The sequence below is a fragment of the Oryx dammah genome, unplaced genomic scaffold (assembly GCF_014754425.2).
Source record: "Oryx dammah isolate SB20612 unplaced genomic scaffold, SCBI_Odam_1.1 HiC_scaffold_19, whole genome shotgun sequence".
NCBI lineage: Eukaryota > Metazoa > Chordata > Mammalia > Artiodactyla > Bovidae > Oryx > Oryx dammah.
Genome location: NW_024070203.1, coordinates 57724512 through 57745348, shown reverse-complemented (window position 1 = coordinate 57745348; position 20837 = coordinate 57724512). Strand labels below are relative to the sequence as shown.

Genomic DNA, 20837 nt, shown 5'->3' with positions numbered 1-20837 from the left:
ACAGTATTTAAGATGTCAAGAGTTTTCTCTTTTTTTAAAAAATTTTAACACCAAAAACATTTTATATTGGGGCATAGCCAATTAACGATGTGGTAGTCACAGGTGAACAGCAAAGGGACTCAGCCATACATACACATGTATCCATTCTCCCCCAAACTCTCCTCCCATCCAGGCTGGTACATAACACTGAGCAGAGTTCCATGTGCTATACAACAGGTCTTTGTTGGTTATCCATTTTAAATATAGCAGTCTGCACATGACCATCCCAAAGTCCCTAAATACACCTCCCTGCCCCCACAACCATTAATTCACTAAGTCTGTGAGTCTCTTTCTGTTTTGTAAGTTCATTTGTGTAATTTCTTTTCAGATTCCACATGTAAGGGGTGTCATATGATTTTTTTCCATCTCTGTCCAACTTAACAATGGGTTTTCTAAAGCAGAATTACTACTTTGGTAAGAAGATTCCTCCTGGCTGGCACCAGCATGTCTCAGGTCTCAGAAGCCTTTGGTGTGGGTCTGTTATCTGGTACTGGCTGGGAAGAGGGTATCTTGTGAATAAGAAGGGCACTGGTGTAAGGATTTAAAACACTAGTTCCTGACTCCAGCTCCCCATTTCCTGGACGTGGGACCTAGGCAAGCCTTCTCCTTGAGTCTGTTTCCGAAACTATGAAACCTATAAAGATGTTAAGGGGAGGGGGAAGGTCATCTAAGAAAGAACCGGTAGCAATAACAACCCTCCTACCTGTGAGAGGAGTCTGGATTATAATAATTCCATAGGGGGCAGTCAGTAGATGAAACAAGAGCAGCAGTATATGGGGAGTATTTAAGTTTATGCTGCTGGTTTTTTTTTTTTTTTTAAGAATATTCCTTCTGTTCTCTTTCTGATCTGTGAAACAACAAATACTTCATTTGGTGACAACTTCTACTCTTATCCTGCCAAACACCATCTCTGATATTAAACAAATGATGTATTTAGAATATCAAAAAATGTCCCCCAAGAGCAATAGTTTCTTTAAGGTAGCTTACAAAGCAGTGCTGATCTGTGATGAAAGTAGGAGAAATAAAAAACAATGTATGTTTTTCTTAAAGTAAAATGTACTTCATTTTTATCTAAACCATGAGGTTTTTGTTGCTGTAGTTAAACTTCCTTTGGTTTATAAAATGGTGGTGAGAGTAGTTTTTAATTGAAAAAAATTATGGAAAGCTATGACAAACCTAGACAGCGTCTTAAAAAGCAGAGACATCACTTTGCCTACAAAGGTCCATATAGTCAAAGCTATGGTTTTTCCAGTAGGTATGTATGGATGTGAGAGTTACACCATAAAGAAGGCTAAGCACCAAAGAATTAATGCTTTCGAGTTCTGGTGTTGGAGAAGACGCTTGAGAATCCCCCAGACAGGAAGGAGATCAAACCAGTCAATACTAAAGGAAGTAAACTCTGAATATTCTGGGCTTCTGTTCTGGATGCTGAAGGTCCAATACTTTGGCCACCTGATGTGAAGAGCCAGGTGGCTCTTCTCATTGGAAAAGATCCTGATGTTGGGAAAGACTGAAGGCAAAAGGAGAAGGGGATGGAAGAGAATGAGATGGTCAGATAGCATCACTGACCCAATGGACATGGATTTGAGCAAACTCTGGGAGATAGTAAAGGACGGGGAAGCCTTGCACACTGTAGTCCCTGGGGTTGCAAAGAGTCAGACACAACTTAGCAACTGAACAACAAATTAATGAGTAAAATATAAAAGTACCAACTATCTGCTATTGCAACAAATACTTTGTGAAATTTAACTCATCTGTGAAATACAAGTGTCTTGGACACACAGATGTAGACTCAGTAAGAATCTCGATACAAGAGAACTGCTCTTTCTTCATCAGCAGAGTAATCTCCCAACAACTGGTAAAACTATACCTTTCTATATGAGAATGTTCTGGTATCTGATTATTCTTCCAGTGAAAAATGCATAAAGTGGATTTGCAAACTCAGTCTAATTACATATAACTATATATTATTATTATAGACAAATGAAAATAAAACCATATCTACCTTTAACATAAATGATCCTATAACCAGTATGTAATGATACAGGATGACATTCCATTTTTTCCTTTTAAAAACAGTATGTCCATTTTAGAAAAGCTGGAAAACACACAAGCTTTTAAAAACTAACTTTGAGATTTAACTTATTTATGATACATTTCATACTTGAGGTGCCAAATAGACAACTCTGACAAATATACAGAGCATTTTCAACAGCACACACAGTTTCTTTGCTCCTTTTTATAATCAGTCTCCCCTCTGGCATCCTCCTGGCCAGAAGTAACCACTGACTTCACTCCATCACTGTAGCTCATTTTGTTGTTTTAGAGTCTCATATGATGGGAATCACACTGTATCTGTCCTTTTCTTTCTAATGTCTTTCACTGAGTACAACGTGAGATTCATACATGTTGTCATAGGTATCAGTAGTTGGTTCCTTTGTATGATTCTGTATTATTTCTGGTGTGAATATATCACAATTTGTTTATTCAGCTTACTCTTGAAGACTTAAATCTTATTTAAAATTTTTGTCTGAGTAATGCTGTTTTGAATATGAGCAGACTGAAATTTTTATGAACATATGTTTCCAATTCTCTTGAGTAAATATCTCTGAGTAGAATGGCAGGATCATCTAATAAGTGTATGATTAACCGTCTAAGAAATTCAGTTTTTGCATCAGGTGGCACCGTATTTACTCACAACAGTGTACAAGAGACCGAGTTGTTTCATATCTTCAGCAACACTTGGTATTGCCAGTCCTCTGGATTTTAGCCATTCTACTGGGATTAAAGTGATATCTCACTGGGTTCTACTTCCATCTTCCTAATAACTCTGCTGAGCATATTTTCACATGCCTATTGGCCATTCTTTTACTTTCCTTGGGAAGGATCCAATTTTTTTGACCTTTATTACTGGGTCATCTCTGTTCCAGCTAAGCAGTTTTTGGGGGCCTGTAGTTCTCTAAATTATAGGATGGAGATCTCACTTGTGACATCAGCCTTTTGGGTCCAAAAATACCCCTGCTGTTTTTCAGTTTTTCCAGTGTTTGTTGTTGTTGTTGTTGTTGCACTATATGACTTGTGAAATGCTAGTTCCCCAAGCAGAGATTGAACTTGGATGCTTGGCAGTGAGAGCTCACTGTCCTAACCACTACACCACCAGGGAACTCTCTCTGTCCAGCTTCTCTTGTGGTAAGGATCAGACTGATGACATCCAAGTTCTTTACATATCAGAGCTGATATTTATGCATCTCATGAGATGATCATATGACTTCATTTACACTTAATATGCTTGATATGATGAAAAACATGGATTTTAAAAAACAGAATCAACCTCACACTCCTATACACACATGACCATGATATACTATCGTTTTTGTCTACTGTGAAGTTCAACCTGCTTCTATTTTCTCAAGGTTTGGTCTGTACCATACCATTCTTGTAATATCTTTGTTAGATTTTGTTATCAGGATTAGTCTGGTCAAATAAAATCAGTTTGGAAGTATGCCCCCTTTTCTCTATTTTCTGAAAGAATTTGTGAAGGTTTTTGGTTGCTAATTCTTGACTGTCTTAATTCACTGGAAAAAGACTTCTATGCTTGAAGCTTTCTCTATGGGAAGTTCTAATTAAAAGTTAAACTTATAAAGAGATCTGTGGCTATTTAAATTTTCTAGTTTTCTTGAGTCAGATTTGTTAAGTTATAGTTTTTAAGAAATTAGTTCTTTTCATCTACATTGTTAAGGATATGGGCACAAACCTGTTCATAATATTTTCTGCTCTTTTAATCATGTAGAAGGTTTAGTGGTATCTCAATTTGTCACTTGATTCTATCTCCCCACCCCCACCCTTGTTCACTCTATCTAGACATTTATCAACTTTTGTTGAAAAGAATCAACTTTACCTTTGTTAATTTTCTCTATTGTGTGTATGTTTCCTGTCTTACTGACTTTAGCTCTTTGAGATTAGTATTCTTCCTAACTTAAGATAAAATTTTAATTCACTGACTTCAAGTCTTCTTTCTTTCCTAATACAGGCATTTCATGCAATAATTTCCCGCTAAGTTCTATTGAGGCTGTACCACAAAAACATTAGAAATATTAATCTTTCTATTGAGTTGGCCAAAAAGTTCATTTGGGTTTTTCCATAACATCTTACAGAAAAACTCAGATGAACATTTTGGCTAACCTGATACTATCATTTAGTTCAAAATATTTTCTATTTTCTTTTGTGATTCCCTCCCCTCTTTTCCCATGTGGTTACATGGTTGTGCATTAAGTTTCTAAATGTTTACTTCTTAATTATTTTGGTACTGATTTCTAACTTAATTTTGTTTTCATCAGATAATGCACCCTGTGCCACTACAGTTTAATAAATTTAATTTACATTTCACTTTAATGTAAATTAATAAATTTAAATTACAAAAATGAAAATTTACAAAACTGACTGAGACTGATTTGGCCGAGACATATAGTCCATCATGGTGAACAAGTCTCTTGAACTGCAAGGGTGTAACATTCTAATGTTATTGGGTATAGTATTCTGCCTTGCATGCAGTAATGGTCATAGAAATCTTATAAAACAAGTGATTTTACTATGATGTAACAAATAAATGAAATGAGTATTAATAGAAATGGACTGGTCAAGGGGCTAGAATGAAACTACAGTTGACCCCTGAACAATGAGGGCAGTTAATCTACCTGTAATATACATATATCTATATACAGTCAGCCCTTTGCATGTATTGTTTCCCTGCATCTGAGGATTCAATGGACAATGTGGTACTGTTGCCACTGAAAAATATCTGCATGTAAGTAGACCTTTATAGTTCAAACTCATTTTGTTCAAGAGTCAATTGTAATTTGAAAGAAAGGAAGTCACCAGTGTAGCTAAAGATGAGAGGATGACTACAACTGAGAAAGCAGATATCCAGAGGTCACAAGGGGAGACTCACAAAAGTAGAGACAGAAAAGGTTGTAGAAGGGAACAGGAACCTGTTTTGTAACAAGAGGCAGAAGACAGATGGGATAGAGGGTAAACAGTTTTAGGGACGTTCCATTAGACAATGTGAAACTTCTCGGTATAGCAGCAACAAGACCTTTACCAGAAGAAAGGTCTTCTACTTACTTTCTTCTTTATGAAGAAAGGATGTGGGAGGAGGCATTTGGGGATGGCCACTCAATAGACCACTGTGATAAAGAAAAGGCCAGGGGAAGGTACCATGGCTCCATGAAGGCCTGGCATGAGAATCTGTATTGAAGGCCTTATTCCTCAAAGGTTTCCAACCCAGGAACCTAAATGGGATCTAAGGATGGGTTTCAGCTAAACCTCTACAGAACTTACTAATAATTAAAATGTTCAAGTATCAACTCAACATTACACGTCCTATCACAGCATTCATCCTGGGAGCTACAGGATGGGTTACTGAACCCAGATGAGGAAGAATAAGAAAAGCTTTTGTAGGAGGTAGTATCTGAACTAAAGCTGGAAAGGAAGCTGGAATCATCCAGAGAAAGGGGTGTGTTCTTCTGAAGACCTAAATGACATTCTCAGAAAAGCTTTATTAGGAATGAAGCTGATATTTTGATCTCCATTAATATTTTTCATTGAAAAGGGCATTTTTAAACTGACCCTATAAAACTTCAGATGACTTCTGAAGTCTGTTTCAAAATTCAGAAGTCTGTTATCCTGTATCATCAAGACAATCAAACTCAGCACCCTTGGTTTAAGAATGCTGAGGAATACAGAGGTAACATTACTAAGCTTTCTATCAAAGAAGAATAAGTGCTGTTATTGGAAAATTAATTTACAGGAAACTCATGCCGTGATGATGTCAAAACTTTACAATGCAGAAATAAAATGTTGCTTGAGATTCAATTAAAAAAATGTAGAGCAATTCACACCAAAGAGAAATATAACATACAAACATGCAAAAGTAGAACACACTACCCAGAGCAAAATCTAATAAAGATGAAAAAATGTGTGGATACAGATGAGGCTGTGTGGTGGTTCAACAAGCCCACATTTTACTGGGATATACGGGGCTCTACAAAGTACTGTTTTCACAGGTACAGCACGTAAAATAATCACTCCACTTCTTTAGACACTTGTTAACTGCATACCCCATTGGCCTGGATGGGTAACTAACAATAATGAAAGACTAGGAAGACCACGGCAGAAGGTTAGCAAATGCACGGAGTCTACAACCTAAAGGTCTGGGCTTCCCTTGTGGCTCAGCTGGTAAAGAATCCGCCTGCAATATGGGAGACCTGGGTTTGATCCCTGGGTTGGGAAGATCCCTTGGAGAAGGGAAAGGCTACTCACTCCAGTATTCTGGCCTGGAGAATTCCATGGACTGTACAGTCCATGGGGTCACAAATAATTGGACACAACTGAGTGACTTTCACTTCACTTTCCTTTATTCAATAGCAGAAGAAAAATTGCCAAATTTCAGGATGCTACATCCCAGGTGAATATTCTGCAAAGGGGAATGAGGTACAAATGGGCAGTGGCTGGGACACAAAAAGAACCAGAAATAGTCACTGATTTTGGAGGAGGCCATTGAGAAGTGACAAATCAATACTGACCATCTGTAGGAGACATTTACCTAGTGAGCATTTATTCCTGCAGACATCTAAAGGATTCCCATCACTGTTCCATGAAGCAGGTCATGTGGAAAGCTTTTACACATTTAAAACAGTTTTTAAAAACACACTGTGTATTTTGGGGCACTCTGAGTGCCTCACCCATGAAAATAGGTCTTTAAAGTTGGCAAGGGAAAGAACCCTTTACAGATGGAGGGCTTGATGCTGAAAGAAATGAGTTGACTTTAGCGACCACCACAGGAAGAATTCTAGGCACAGCTAGAGGCTGAAATCGCCTCAAACCTGAAAAGATTGTTAACTGTGCTTAAAAGAGAATCTGAAAGTTGCCTGTGAGCTTACACCTGGTCCCAGTTGAGCTTCCTCATCAGCATTCCAAGCCCTGCCTCAGAAAGCTAGGGAAAAGAATCTTGCAAGCACGGGAAAATAGACAAATTTCTTTCCTTCAAGCCTAATCTGATGATTTAAATCTATCCAGTCTAATGCCTCTCAGGTGTTCTAACCATCTTATGCCTGTTAAGAGCGCTTCTGCAGGGAGTTACTACCACTAGTAGCGTCTCTTCTGATTAAACACATCTGCCACAAAATAGCAGGTGCCTTCTGGACATAGTGAAATTCGCAGAAATCCTAATAGGAAATTTGCAAAAGGTTTTGAATGATGGTGTGTGAAAACATATTTAAGTTTTCTCAGACTTTGGAGAAACTGGACGGTGCAATGTGGGAGAAGTTTGTTTAAAACTTAATGTCTTTTAAATAAAGGCAGCCTTTTGAGCCTCTGATCCACCAGGAAAGCCCCCATGGACTGTAGCCTACCAGGCTCCTCCGTCCATGGAATTTTCCAGACAAGAATACTGGAGTGGGTAGCCATTCCCTTCTCCCAGGGCTCTTTCCAACCCAGGTATTGAACCTGGGTCCCCTGTACTGCAGGCAGATTCTTTGGCATCTGAGTTACCAGGGAAGCCTCAAACAAAGGCATCAGAAAGATAATGAGTGGCCGCTGCTGCTGCTAAGTCGCTTCAGCCGTGCCCGACCCTGTGCGACCCCAGAGACGGCAGCCCACCAGGCTCCCCCGTCCCTGGGATTCTCCAGGCAAGAACACTGGAGTGGGTTGCCATTTCCTTCTCCGATGCCTGACAGTGAAAAGTGAAAGTGAAGTCGCTCAATCGTGTCTGACTCCTAGTGACCCCATGGACTGCAGCCTACCAGGCTCCTCCGTCCATGGGATTTTCCAGGCAAGAGCACTGGAGTGGGGTGCCATAGAGTGGAGTTGTTGGCTAAAATCAAATTTTAAAAATGAAACAATTAACAAGGTTAAAGGATAATTTTCAAAAGTGTTAAAAGCATGTCTTTCCTGAAACACAAAAATGAACACATGTTTAAGATTCTGTGAAAACTGAAAAGATATTACAACGAACTCAAAGGAGAATCCAAACAGCAGACACGTTTTTAGATCAGGAGTGATGTGAATGTGTAAAGAGTGGCAAAATTCACCTTTTCCACAGTGGACTGTGAAGTCAATTGCACCTCTGTGGGACAGAATTTATACACCTACAACAGGAATTATTTTATACTGTTATCAGTTTCCTACAACTTACAGAGTTGTAAAACAGCTTTGTAGAATCAGAATTAGATAACCTGGAATGATGTGCTATTGAGGATGCATAGTTTTCTATGGAGGCACAATTTTTTTCCCTACACAGATCACTGCTCATTTTATTTATTGCTGTATTCCCGAAACCTGGAACAGGGTAGATGCTCCATAAATACTTGCTAAACAGATAAATGTCTACTATGTATCAGGCATAAAGCTAAAGCTTTCACATGCATCATCCTCTTTAATCTTCCCAACAACCTTTTAAAATAAATATTATTCTCATATCACTAACTTGAAACTAGCTTGTGTAGCGTTGCACAGTTATTACTTGTCAGAGGTCGAGGGGTGGAGAGCAGGGGCAGAGGCAGGTGGAGAAGGAGGATTTGCCTCAGGATTGTAATCAGAAAGCCCGTCTTTTTTTTTTTTTTTTTCTTCCTTATTCTTTCTTCTATTCAATACATCCTTTAAATTTATTATTATGGTATCATGTGCCTCTAAATTAGGGGAATGTTTATGGGCTTCCCTGGTGGCTCAGAGGTTAAAGCGTCTGCCTCCAATGTGGGAGATCCAGGTTCGATCCCTGGGTTGGGAAGATCCCCTGGAGAAGGAAATGGTAACCTACTCCAGTACTCTTGCCTGGAGAATCCCATGGACAGAGAAGCCTGGTAGGCTACAGTCCATGGGGTCACAAAGAGTCAGACAGGACTGAGTGACTTCACTTTCACTTATATATAACAGAGATATAGATATGATTCCTTGATGAGCTTGATACTGGAGATCCTGGCTTTAAGAAAGTAAATGAACAGCATTATTCAGGAGAATCTAAGCATAAGTAAGAGACATATGAACATCTTTATTGTGGCTTTGCAGACAAGAACAGAATATTCCCAGCCCAGATCCCAACCCCCATCCTTAGGTGCTGATTACAATTTTTAGGATAATAAAGATGGATGAATTCAGCAGTGTTTATGTGTATAGTTTGTTTTCACAGAAAGCAGAGCAGCACTGAGGAAGACAGCAGTGGCTAACATTTACTGTGTGATTACTATGACCATGAAGTTCTTTCACAGCAACAGTTTTGAGGCAGGTACTACCATCAGCTCCTGTTTATGGATAAAGAAAGCCAGAGTATACCAAGTCACCTTCACAGAATCATACCGCTAAGCTGCAAGTCTGGGCACTGACCTGGGACATTTAACTACTGCCCAATCCTCACTCTAAGGCACTATACAGACTGCATCAGTTGAGGTTTTCTTTGCCGTCATGGCTTGATTTTTCACAACCCTCTTTGCCTAGGTTTATCAGAGTCTACAAGGGCACGAGGATTCCTGGAGCTTCCAGCACCACAGGGCTGGAAACTGCAGGCTGGCTGAAGACCTGAGAGCTATCTTCTGGCCACTTGGCACCTGTGATCATTTGGGTAGTTTACATTCACCCTTGGAGAGGCAGGGGTCAGCAGTCAGGGGACAAAAGTAGTCTTGTCTCAAACAGGTGAATGTCAGAAAGATGTGTGCCAAATGTTAATCTGAAATCATTCTCTTTTAAGTCCCCCAATAGTCCCCTGCTTTCTTTTCTTCCCAGAAAACAGGCTGCCCTCAGAATGAAGCAGTAGTATGATTTTAGACACATCCAGATGAGTTTTGACATGAAGAATAGGTATGCAGGTGTCACTAAACGGTTAGTGGTTTATTATGCCATTTCATTTAATCTTCACAACTCCCTGAAACAGGTATTATTGTTACTATCTCCACTTAGGAGATGGAGAAGTGAGGTTGAATAACTTGCCTAGGTTAAAGAGTTTGCCCAAGATCCCAAGAAGGTTGGGATCTACTAATACCAGAGGTATCCATGGAGACCAAAAGCAATATGACAGCTATTTGTAACACACCACTTAGCATAAAGCCTTTGGAAGTGGTACCATTTACTCCATAATCACTGAAGCATGAGATCTTTATTTCTGAGGGGTATAATGCTCACCCTCTTCAAACCATTGTAAAATGCTTACCCTTCCCTCAAGAGGATCACAGGATTCCTGCCCCTAATAAAAGGTAACATACTTTCAAAACATAACGAAAAAGGCATTGCTATTACTATCAAACAAACATTAAGAAAGACCTTCTCTGGTGGCCCAGTCAGTAAAGAATCTGCCTGTGATGCGGGAGATCTGGGTTTGATCCCTGGGTCAGGAAGATCCTCTGGAGAAAGGCATGGTAATCCACTCCAGTATTCTTGCCTGGATAATCCCATGGACAGAGAAGCCTGGCGGGCTACAGATCTGGACTGAAACAGGGACTTGTCAACTTTATTCCCCCTGAAGCACAGTTTTGGTGCACAGAACATGTTCCTCTGTCCTTTCATTACAGAGTTTGAAAAGAGAAGGTGGGAGGAATGCGTGAGGCCTGCAGAAGACCCCCTGACCCTGATGAGCATCCCTGTGGACCCACCAGCTTCCTCTCACCCACCCCATTCTCCAGTTGAGAGCCACGATCCTACAGGCTTTTACAGTTCATTATACTGTCATATTTCCTGCTGCCAAGTGCTTCTCGACCTCCACATACAATACGTAAAGCCCCTTGATCTAAACGGAGGCTTAATTATTGCTTTGAAGGTATTCATCTCAGGGGCAGTGAGTTAGTATTATTATACTCACTCCAGAATTTTCCCATTCAGAAATCTTTTCTACTGAAAACATCTACCTATGGATCCTGTAACCAAGCTCACTTGAAAGGCTTCCTCCCTTTCTTTTCTCAAGGACTGCAACACTCTTATTTTCTCTAGAATCCTCCCACCCCTTAACCCTGATTACCACATACATTTATATTGGACACTCAAAACCCATGGCTCCCTGTAATAACCACATTTGCTTGTTAAGCTGCAGTGGCGTGCCCGGATCTGGAACAACTTAAAGTAAACCCAGGCCAGAAAATTTCAGCAGGAAGATGCTTTTTCACTGTGAGGGTGTGGGAAAGGCCATCGAGCTGGGTAGAGGGACTGAGTTATTTAGGATACTGCATACTTTACCAGTTATGTCGTGCTGTTTGAATGACTCACTGTAGATCTGATACTGATTCGGACAATGTTTCTTCAGCCACTTGCAGACATCCTGCTGGGTCCACAGGGCCACTGGTTTTGACAGCTTCACTGTAGCCGACTACAAATAAAGAAGGAAAAGAAGGTCTGTTAACACCAATCCCATGCCTAGAGAGGCACTACTGTTAGAAGTGCTGTAGTGTGGTAAAGCAGGAGTCCCCAACCTCCAGACCACAAAGCAGTACGTCCTGTCAGATCAGCAGCAGCATTAGCTTAAAAACAAAGTGCACAATACATGTAATATGCTTGAATCATTCAGAAACCATCCCCACCCAACCCTGGTCTGTAGGAAAATTATCTTCCATGAAATGGGTCCCTGGTATCAAAAACATTGGGGATCACTGTCAAACCTACAGGCTGGAGTCCCTGAAGATGAATATCTGACTCTTGTCCTCCTTTAATGGTCTTCATACTCTTGAAAACTAGGAAGAAAAGGTCCAGGTGGAGAAAGCCATGAAAACTACACCTATTCTCGAGTTCTGTTGGGAAAAGTCTCCAGGAAGTAGTGTTTTCTGATGACTACTCTAACAGCAAGACAACTGGATTGCTAAGTAATTGATTAAATTTGGGGGGTGAAACAGCTGCCCCCAAATGGCTTCTCTGCATATTCTAAGACAGTGTCGATTTCTCACTATCCTCCAATATCTCTAGGACCTAGGATAACTGGCCCCAGCAGGTGCTAATACTTATTTTAGGAACATTATAGGATTTAGATACTTGCATACTAAGAAGTATGCAAGTGGGCCTGGAAGCTCTGGATGTAGGGCAGTCCTGTAAAATCTAGGAATTAATTATGCATAGTAGGTAAGGGAAAAAGTGAATTCCACCAGCATGTGGGGATGGTAATAAGATAATGGCTGCAAGACTTCATGTAGAAGCCAACCAGTTGAGGTCTTTTATTGTTCACTGGATCTTTCAGGGAGGTTTATGAAACAAAACACAGAGGTGGACCAATGGCAGGTTACAAGTACATTCATTCATTAACAATCATCAATGGTGTTAGAAGCTCATCTTCCTCACAGACCCCAGGAACTTGGTTGAGAGGAGATGGAAGCTTAACCAGCTATAGCTTTTTTTTTTTTTTAATCATTCTGAATCACTGTTTGCATTCTGGATCAGGATTTTAATATAGGTGGTTCTTTAAAGGATGCTGGATGGTACACAGACCTGGCCTTAAATATTACTGACATGTCTTTCATTTCCCTTTATACTTTCAGGTTATGGCAAGGGGAGAGCCTTGATTTTGTATAAGTGGTATTTAATATATTTAATATCTTACAACACACACTGACATGATATTTGACAAAAATAGGGCTTCCTTCAGCCTCAGAACTGTCATCAGAAAGCAGAATTTTCATCTAGCACATAATAACCGCTCTACTTTTTTTTATATTTAAGGTTACCCTAAGTCTTTTCTTTTAAAACAAATTTGAGTTAAAAAAAAAACCTAGGTCATTATTTACAATTGCCAAGTTACAGAAGCAGATTAATGGATAAAGAAGATGTGTATACATACACACAGATACCCAGAAACAGACAGACACATATACATACAATGGAATACTGCTCAGTCATAAAAAATAATGAAATTTTGCCATTTGCACAACACAGATAGACATTGAGGGCATTATGCTAAGTGAAATAAGTCAGAAAGAGAAAGACAAATACTTTCTCTTATCACCAGATATCACTTATAGGTAGAATCTAAAAATAAAAGAAACTGGTGACTGTAAGGATAAAGAAGCAGACTCACAGATGTGGAGCACAAACTAGTAGTTACCAGTGGGGACAGAAAAGGGGGCAGGAGCAATACAGGGGCAGGGGAGTAAGAGGTACAAACCAATAGGCATACAATAAGATACAAGGATATATTGCACAACATGGGGAATGTAGCCAATATTTTATAATAACTATAGAAGGAGAATAATCTCTAAAAATTGTGAATCACTCTATTATACACCTGTAACTTTGAAGAAAGCTGAGCGCCGAAGAAATGATGCTTTTGAACTGTGGTGTTGGAGAAGACTCTTGAGAGCCCCTTGGACTGCAAGGAGATCCAACCAGTCCATTCTAAAGGAGGTTGGTCCTGGGTGTTCTTTGGAAGGAATGATGCTAAAGCTGAAACTCCAGTTCTTTGGCCACCTCATGCGAAGAGTTGACTCATTGGAAAAGACTCTGATGCTGGGAGGGATTGGGGGCAGGAGGAGAAGGGGACAACAGAGGATGAGATGGCTGGATGGCATCACTGACTCGATGGACGTGAGTTTGAGTGAACTCTGGGAGTTGGTGATGGACAGGGGGAACCGGCATGCTTCAGTTCATGTGGTCGCAAAGAGTCAGACATGACTGAGTGACTGAACTGAACTGAACTTATGATATTGTACATCAATTTACTTCAATAAAAAACAGGTCAATTTCAAGAAAAAAATTAAGCAAACAATAATACAGATGGTAACAGTGAAAACAGGATAATTCAAGTTTAGAAAACTGTTCAGGTGTTATTGTTGTATTAGTATATTTCCAATTGCATGATTCTTTGGGCCATCACATAAAATAATCACACACACAAAAAATCAATTTTTGCTTTGTGCTGTGGTAAGTTTTTTCTCTCACTCTTAAGAGTGGCAGATTCCATTTTTCCAAAGATGATTTTACATGTGCACATATATGTACATACACACATACATATCTGCTTTTCATTTATTGTGACTGGCATTCCTCCACTGATATTGGGGGTTGACATTCCCTCCCCTTGAACTCTGAAGGATCACAGGGAGCTGGGCCATGGAATATAGTGGGATTGATTCTGTCTGTGACTTCTGAGACTACATCATGAAAGAGATACAGCTTCTACCTGGCTCACCCTCTTTGGCACTCACCCCTTTGAAACCCAGACACCATACTGTGAGGAAGCCCTGACCACATGAAGAGACCAGATATAGGGGTTTTGGCCAATCCCTCAGCATGAGATCTCAGCTGACAGCCACCACTAACTTACCAACCATCAGACAAGTGAGTAGATAAGCTGCAGATTATTCCAGCCACCAGGATTCAAATCTTTTAGTTCAAACTCCCAGATACCCTGATGCAGAAACAAATCAATCGCTGGCCCATATAATCCACAAAGAACATTGCCCCATTGTGCTGGGGTAATGGCAACCTTAGCAACTGAAACACTCAGAACAGAACTATGACAGCTGAGCTTCCCAGAGAGCCCTGAACTTAACAGACGCTCTATAGAGCCATAAGGAATTAATGACACCATTCTCACCAAGTCTCAGGGCATAGCCCCGCCTTGCTGCTTAATCAGCTCGATTGGAAGTCCAGCCCTCTCTGCTCTAGCCCCACTGTGCGCTGCTCACGTGGCTCCTAATTAATCTCATCTGCCTCTTTCTTCCACTCCACAGCCTTGGGTCGCAGACAGGAAGCACTTTTGCCTCCAATCACGGTGTACAACCAGATCAATTATTTTCCTAATTCTGATGAGATAGAAGGGGCTCTGGCTTGGATAGAGCAAATGTTTTGTTGTTTAGTTTTTTTCCTTTCCGCCTCTCATCGCCTTTCCCTCACATGATTAAGAAACCAGAGATTTGGCTCTTTTAGTTAGAAATGCACTTCCCACCATGTTTCACAAGTCAGCACCTCTGAATCCGGCTCCTTCCTGCTCTAAAAAGTTTCCTTCAGATTAGCTGAATGAATTCATAGCTGACACATCATTGCCCTGAAACCCTTAGCAAGTTTTTTGCAAGTAAAGCTAATCAAATCTTTTGAAAACGCCTATAAACCAGTCACAGAAGGCTGTAAATTAGGAAGGGAGAGGCAGGAGGGTAAAACTGTTTACACATCAATATACCAAACTTCCTAGGAGGTTATTCTTTCACTTGCTCATTTCCTAGGGAATGAAGTACCCTCAGCACCAAGACAAGCCCCATTAACTGAAGATTCAGGAGGAGATGAATCCAAACATGCCAAGTCAATGCAGAATACACCCTTACCAGCCCACCATGTATGCTTGTGTGATAACTTTCCTTTGATTATAAATCCAGGTGCACTGAGGCTAACACTCCAGGTGCGGCCTTGATTTGCCTTCACCCTATACTCTTTGTTCTTGTTGTTTAGTAACTAAATCATGTTTGACTCTTTGTGACTCCATGGACTGTAGCCTGCTAGGTTCTTCTGTCCATGGGATTACCAGGTCAAGAATACTGGAGTGGGTTATCATTTCCTTCTCCAGGGGATTTTCCCAATGCAGGGATTGAACCCACAGCTCCTACCGTGGCAGGCTAATTCCTTACCACTGAGCCACCAGGGAAGCCCACACTCTCCTCTTACTCTGTAGAAATTTGGTGTTAGATGGTAAAGCTTAGGTGGTAAAGCTTCAGGCATATATTTTTAAGATTATATGAGCCTATGGGGATATGCCTCCCTGTAAACAGGCATAACAGATATAATGGGGAGGGACAGAGATTCCTACCGTTAATAAGCCCTGTTTGTCTCTTACTCGGAATGTGATGTAAGTATTGGTCCCATTTATCAACTGGGTCTCAGCCTTGGCTCTAATCTGAACTTGTTATTAGTTGGCTACACGTTAACTTGTAAAGAGCCATCGTGACCCCCGCTGCCCTGGTCTGCAGCTGCTTCCTCTATTCTCAGAGCAGACTTTCACTTGTTTTGCTTCAACTTTTCCCGGTGTAGCCCCGTCAACTTCCACCCCTCCTCCATTACGATGCCCCCAACAGCAGCCAAGCTTGGGGAGTCAGTGCCATCACCTGATTTCTTTAAAGGGCTTAGACTTTATTTCTCTGGGCAATTTGAAACAACAAACACGCGTCAAACTCATGTCAGTCTATTCAATAATCACACTGTCCCACCGGGAGGTGTAGAGCTGTCCACTCTTCATGGTGTTACTTTCTTGCCCCTCCCATTCAACAGGCATGCCTCTTTCTACACCCAACATTAGATAATTTTCTTGAATATGGTGTATTTCCCCTCACAGTAAGAGTCTAAACCAAAATAAGTTCCTAAAACAAAAAGAGAGTATTTCATATTTATTAGAAAGTAATTTAAAAAAAAATCTTGCCTGAGGCAAACATTAGAAAAAACACCTGCCCTATTTCTTTCTCCATGCTCAGGAGGTCTGCTGCATCTGATTTCCAGCCCTGGAGACAATTTTGGTTTATTCTGCGGCCCTGAAAGAGGCCGGAGGCAGTTTGTTATCTTAACCCCTATGCACTGGACACCATGCAGAATTCCAGGCATTTTCTTTCTGAATTCATCTCCTTTCTATAGACAACGTGAATGTGCATTTCAGACGACTTCGCTTTCTGTGTAATAGACACCTCACTTTATGTAAAAGACACATGACATTTCTGAAAGTCCTTTAAAAGGACTTTAAAGGAAAGTTGTCTGCAAATTATTTTTTGCAAGAAATTCCCATTTTAATTTTGCTTTAATCCATAATTTCAACTATATTTTCTAGTAGTTTCTGATTTGCATTTAATTGGAAAGGATTCTTTTGTGTTTTTAAGAAATTTATTTATCGGCTGTGCTGGGTCTCCGTTGCTGCACGGGCTTTCTCTAGCTGTGGTGAGTGGGGGTTACTCTCTAGTTGGGCTTTTCATTGTGGTGGCTTTTCTTGTTGCAAAGCATGAACTTTAGAGCATGCAGTCTCCACTAGTTGTGGCACATGGGCCTAGTTGCCCCATGGCACGAGGGATCTTCCTGGACCAGGAATCGAACCCATATCCTCTGAATTGGCAGACAGGCCTCCAGGGAAGTTCTAGAAAAAATACTTAAGTTATATGTTGTTTAAGGTAAACTTGTGGCATTTCTGCTAAGTAATAAAAAAATGTTTTAAAGGAGCTTGATATTGAAAACATATTACAAAATACTTTTAAAGCTAAATTTTATCTTATAATTCAGTTATCCATTATTTGTTTTGCAATATAAATTCTTTTTATGTTTTTAATTTACTGGGTTTCGATTTATAAGAGAATGCTGAAATTTTAAGCCCCTAGTGGCTGTGCAGACTCTTAATGAGTTCGGCTCACATGAAGCCCAGTGGGTTGACTGGAAAAAGTAGAGAAAGCAAAGACTGCTTACTGCCATTGGCAGGACAAAGAAAGCTTTATGGCCAAATATCAGAAAGTGGTAAACATACTTGCTTATAAAGAGATGCTGCAGGTATTTGTAAACTCGAATATTGCTTCTTCCTCTCTTACCATCGTGTAATGTGTTTTCTTTAGTTTCAGGTCTTCTCTTTTATTGTCTTCCATTGTGTAATCTTATTCAAGATTAGAGAACGGAAGGAAGAGAGGGGAGGAGGGATGAACATACTCACACAATAACCCATTAATGGCTGTCCCAGCAGTTTTTATGCTCATTTACCAAAAAAGGGGCCTTTAATTATCAAGAAGGATGGGCTAGTTTACAGAATACTTGGCATTTAAATTAAGTAATTTTTAAGTACGAATAATGCCCCCTTTGGCCACCTTCACTCTTTCAAGGGAAACATGTGACTAGACAAAATTTAAAAGGTTATCTCTTCTATTATATTTTATTCCCTGGGTAGTTTATGAGATCCACTTGGTCCTTCTCGGGTTTAAACCAAAATAGCTTATGGTGAAGGAAGCTCTTAAACATCTTGCCACCCCAAGAGAAGATATCTCACTGCTAGAAAGTTTCCAGGTAAAAGTTAAACACTTTTCCTCTTGAATGAAGGAAAGACTCATTTCATTCACATTTTCCAACATTGACTGCTGCTTCAGTTATCATCTGGATCACTGTATGCTTCCTAATTGTGGTGCTCATCTCTTGTGAGCAGTGTAGCACCTCTAACTAGCAGTAGCGGCTACGCAGCTTCAGTCCTTTTTCCAAGTATACAGCATGGCATTGATTAATTCCTACAACAGTTCTTCATCGGGCATCTGTTTCAGAGCTTTTACTTTCCAGTCTCCTCCACCAGGTATTGCAGCTTGTTAGTATTTCCTTCAAAAGGTAGTGTCCTAAATGTGGTGACTACAAAAATGGAATGTGTTATTAAGTCTAAACCTGCATTATTACTGAGTCATATCAATGACTTATACTGAACTTAGGGGAAAAGTTCTAAAACTTGGCATCTTCTTTAAATGAATTTCTGTCAAATTAGCACTCTCTGACCCTGAAGCAGATTTTTTATCAACATTAATTTCACAGGTTTCAGTCCATCATTTGAGATCCTTATTAAATAGGGCATTTGTTATTCTCCCGTATCTGCACCATCCATGTAAAGAAACAATCTTTGAGGTCCTCAATAACTTTAAAAAATATAGCAGGGTCCTGGAATTAAAAGCTTGAGATCACTATTTTAAGGCATCATCATGGTGGTGCCATTAAAGAAAAAAAAAAAAAAAGATGTTTGGCCTGACATAGTTGTTTTCCCTTAACTTGTCCATATTAAATTTTTGATGCCCTTTTTTCCTTCCAACTACAGAAACTGAAACTCTGAAGGAATCTAAATGGTAGGTTCAAGTTTAAATCCAAGGCAAGAGTCCAATCCAGCTTAAGACATCTGAAATGGAGACTAGAAACCTGGATCAGGATAGATATATCAAGGGTGTGTGTGTGTATAAACAACCACTTGAATACATAAACATCAAATGTCAATCCTGTACCTGAAAATAATTACTACATTTTTCTTTTCTCTTTTTTTTTTTTCTGAAGCTGCACAGATCTAGAGAAACCTAGACCTGTGAAAATGGCAATCTAGATTCAAGATTCTCTCTGCAAGTTTGCAGCTTTAGACAATGTGTCCTGTGAAAGGTGCTATTATTTCATGTCGATAAGCAATAGTCTTTTGTATCAAATATATCAAATGGTCTTTTGTATCAAAGCCAAAGTCAGACCTCCATCATCTTTCTCACTGCTTTTTGAGTTTTACTATTGGAGCAATTCAAGACAAATTTCACTACCTGCTGGACTTATTTCCAGTTCACACATCACACTGGGGCTCTCCATGGGATCACATGTCTTTTTTTCTTTTTTTTTTTTTAAACGTTGGTATATGATGAATCCCAAATCATATCTCCAGGCCTAACTTCTCTTCAAACTGTATAACTGATGACTTCACATTTCTATTTGCATATCTAGGAAACATTTTTCTTTTTTTGATATGCTGAGTTTTTGTTTATTCAAGAAATATTTATAAAACATTTATTACATGCTTGGCCTGTTCTAGTCAATGGGAATAGAGCACTACACAATTGTTTTTTTCTTAACCACACAGAGTTTATGTGTTTATATCTAACCTGATCCCCACCTCTTCCCTCCTTTCCCTCCGCAACTCTTTGTTAGGAAACAGTCTAATTCACCTTCTCCAAAAATGACCTCCTGTTCTTCCTCCCCAGACTGTTGTCTACAGCTCATCTGAGAGAGATGGCCTGCTTCCTGTTGCTGAAATTCCGAACCTTGGATTAATCATGGATGCCTTTCTTTCATAGTCCATGTCTCATCTACTGGGAAAACTTGAGGGGTCTACTTTCCATTATATGCAGACTCCACTTCTCTTTTCATCACCAACACTGTTACAGTCATGATTAGAAGCACCATTATGCCACATCTAGATTACTTCATCAAGGTACCCAGTGCACCTAACAGAGCATTTTGTTTTCCCCCTGCCCTTATTTTAAATCTTTACAATGTTCTACACAACCTTGAGCAATCTGAGCATCTAAATCTGTGATGCCCCCTTTTTACTTTTTTCTGAAATATGCGCTTCCACTACACTTTCTTGCTGTTACTCACACATGCCAACTATACTCCTTGTTTTGCCTAAAATGGCCTTCTCCCAGATACCTACACACAGCTATTCCCTCACTTCCTTCAACCCTTTGTTCCAATACTACCTTTCCAATAGGTCCTGCCCAATTTCCCCTAATTAAAAATGCAACACTCTCCCCTAGCTTCCAGAACTCATTACCTTGTTCCACTGCTTCCATGTCCACAGCAAGTACCAGAGTTAACTTTGTCTTTTGTTTATTATCAGTTTCTTTCCACCAGCTTGCAGCCTCCTCAAGGGCAAAGATCTTTTTTTATTTCACAAAGAATCCCACACTTCAGAACAGTGCCTGGCACACAGCACTGATAATTTGTGGAAGGAATGAAAGAAAGGTCTGTCTATCATATATCACAGCTCCTATATCCTTGAGTGTCAGAAAACTGGTTCAAGTCCCAGCTGTGCTTTTGACATTCCCAGGTTGGGAGTAAAACAGGCTTTCCTCCGATTAGATTTCTCTCATAGTGAGCCAAAAATGCAGAGGCAGTCTGGCACTATAATTCTTAGCAAGATAGCTCACATCTCTGATCCTCTTTTTTTTTTTTTTTTAATCTTTTTTGAATGATACAAAGAGTGATGTAATGAAAGACTTGGCATGTGGAATCAGGCAGACCTGGATGGAAGGCCAGCTCTGGCAATCACTAGCACTGTGACCTTGGGCAGGTCACCGAATCTTTCTAAACATGCTCCTCAACATGCTGGAAAC

General features: G+C 40.0%; 1 protein-coding gene across 4 annotated transcripts in view; it reads right to left on the bottom strand.

Annotated features, from left to right (window-relative positions):
* The window catches only part of SAMD12 (sterile alpha motif domain containing 12), a 457253-nt gene that overhangs the window by 241040 nt on the left and 195376 nt on the right, over nucleotides 1-20837 (bottom strand). For all 4 annotated transcript variants that reach the window (XM_040262017.1, XM_040262016.1, XM_040262015.1 and 1 more), the window contains one exon: nucleotides 11251-11380. In XM_040262017.1, the coding sequence (XP_040117951.1) occupies nucleotides 11251-11380 (130 nt within the window). The remainder of the gene's footprint in view (nucleotides 1-11250; nucleotides 11381-20837) is intronic.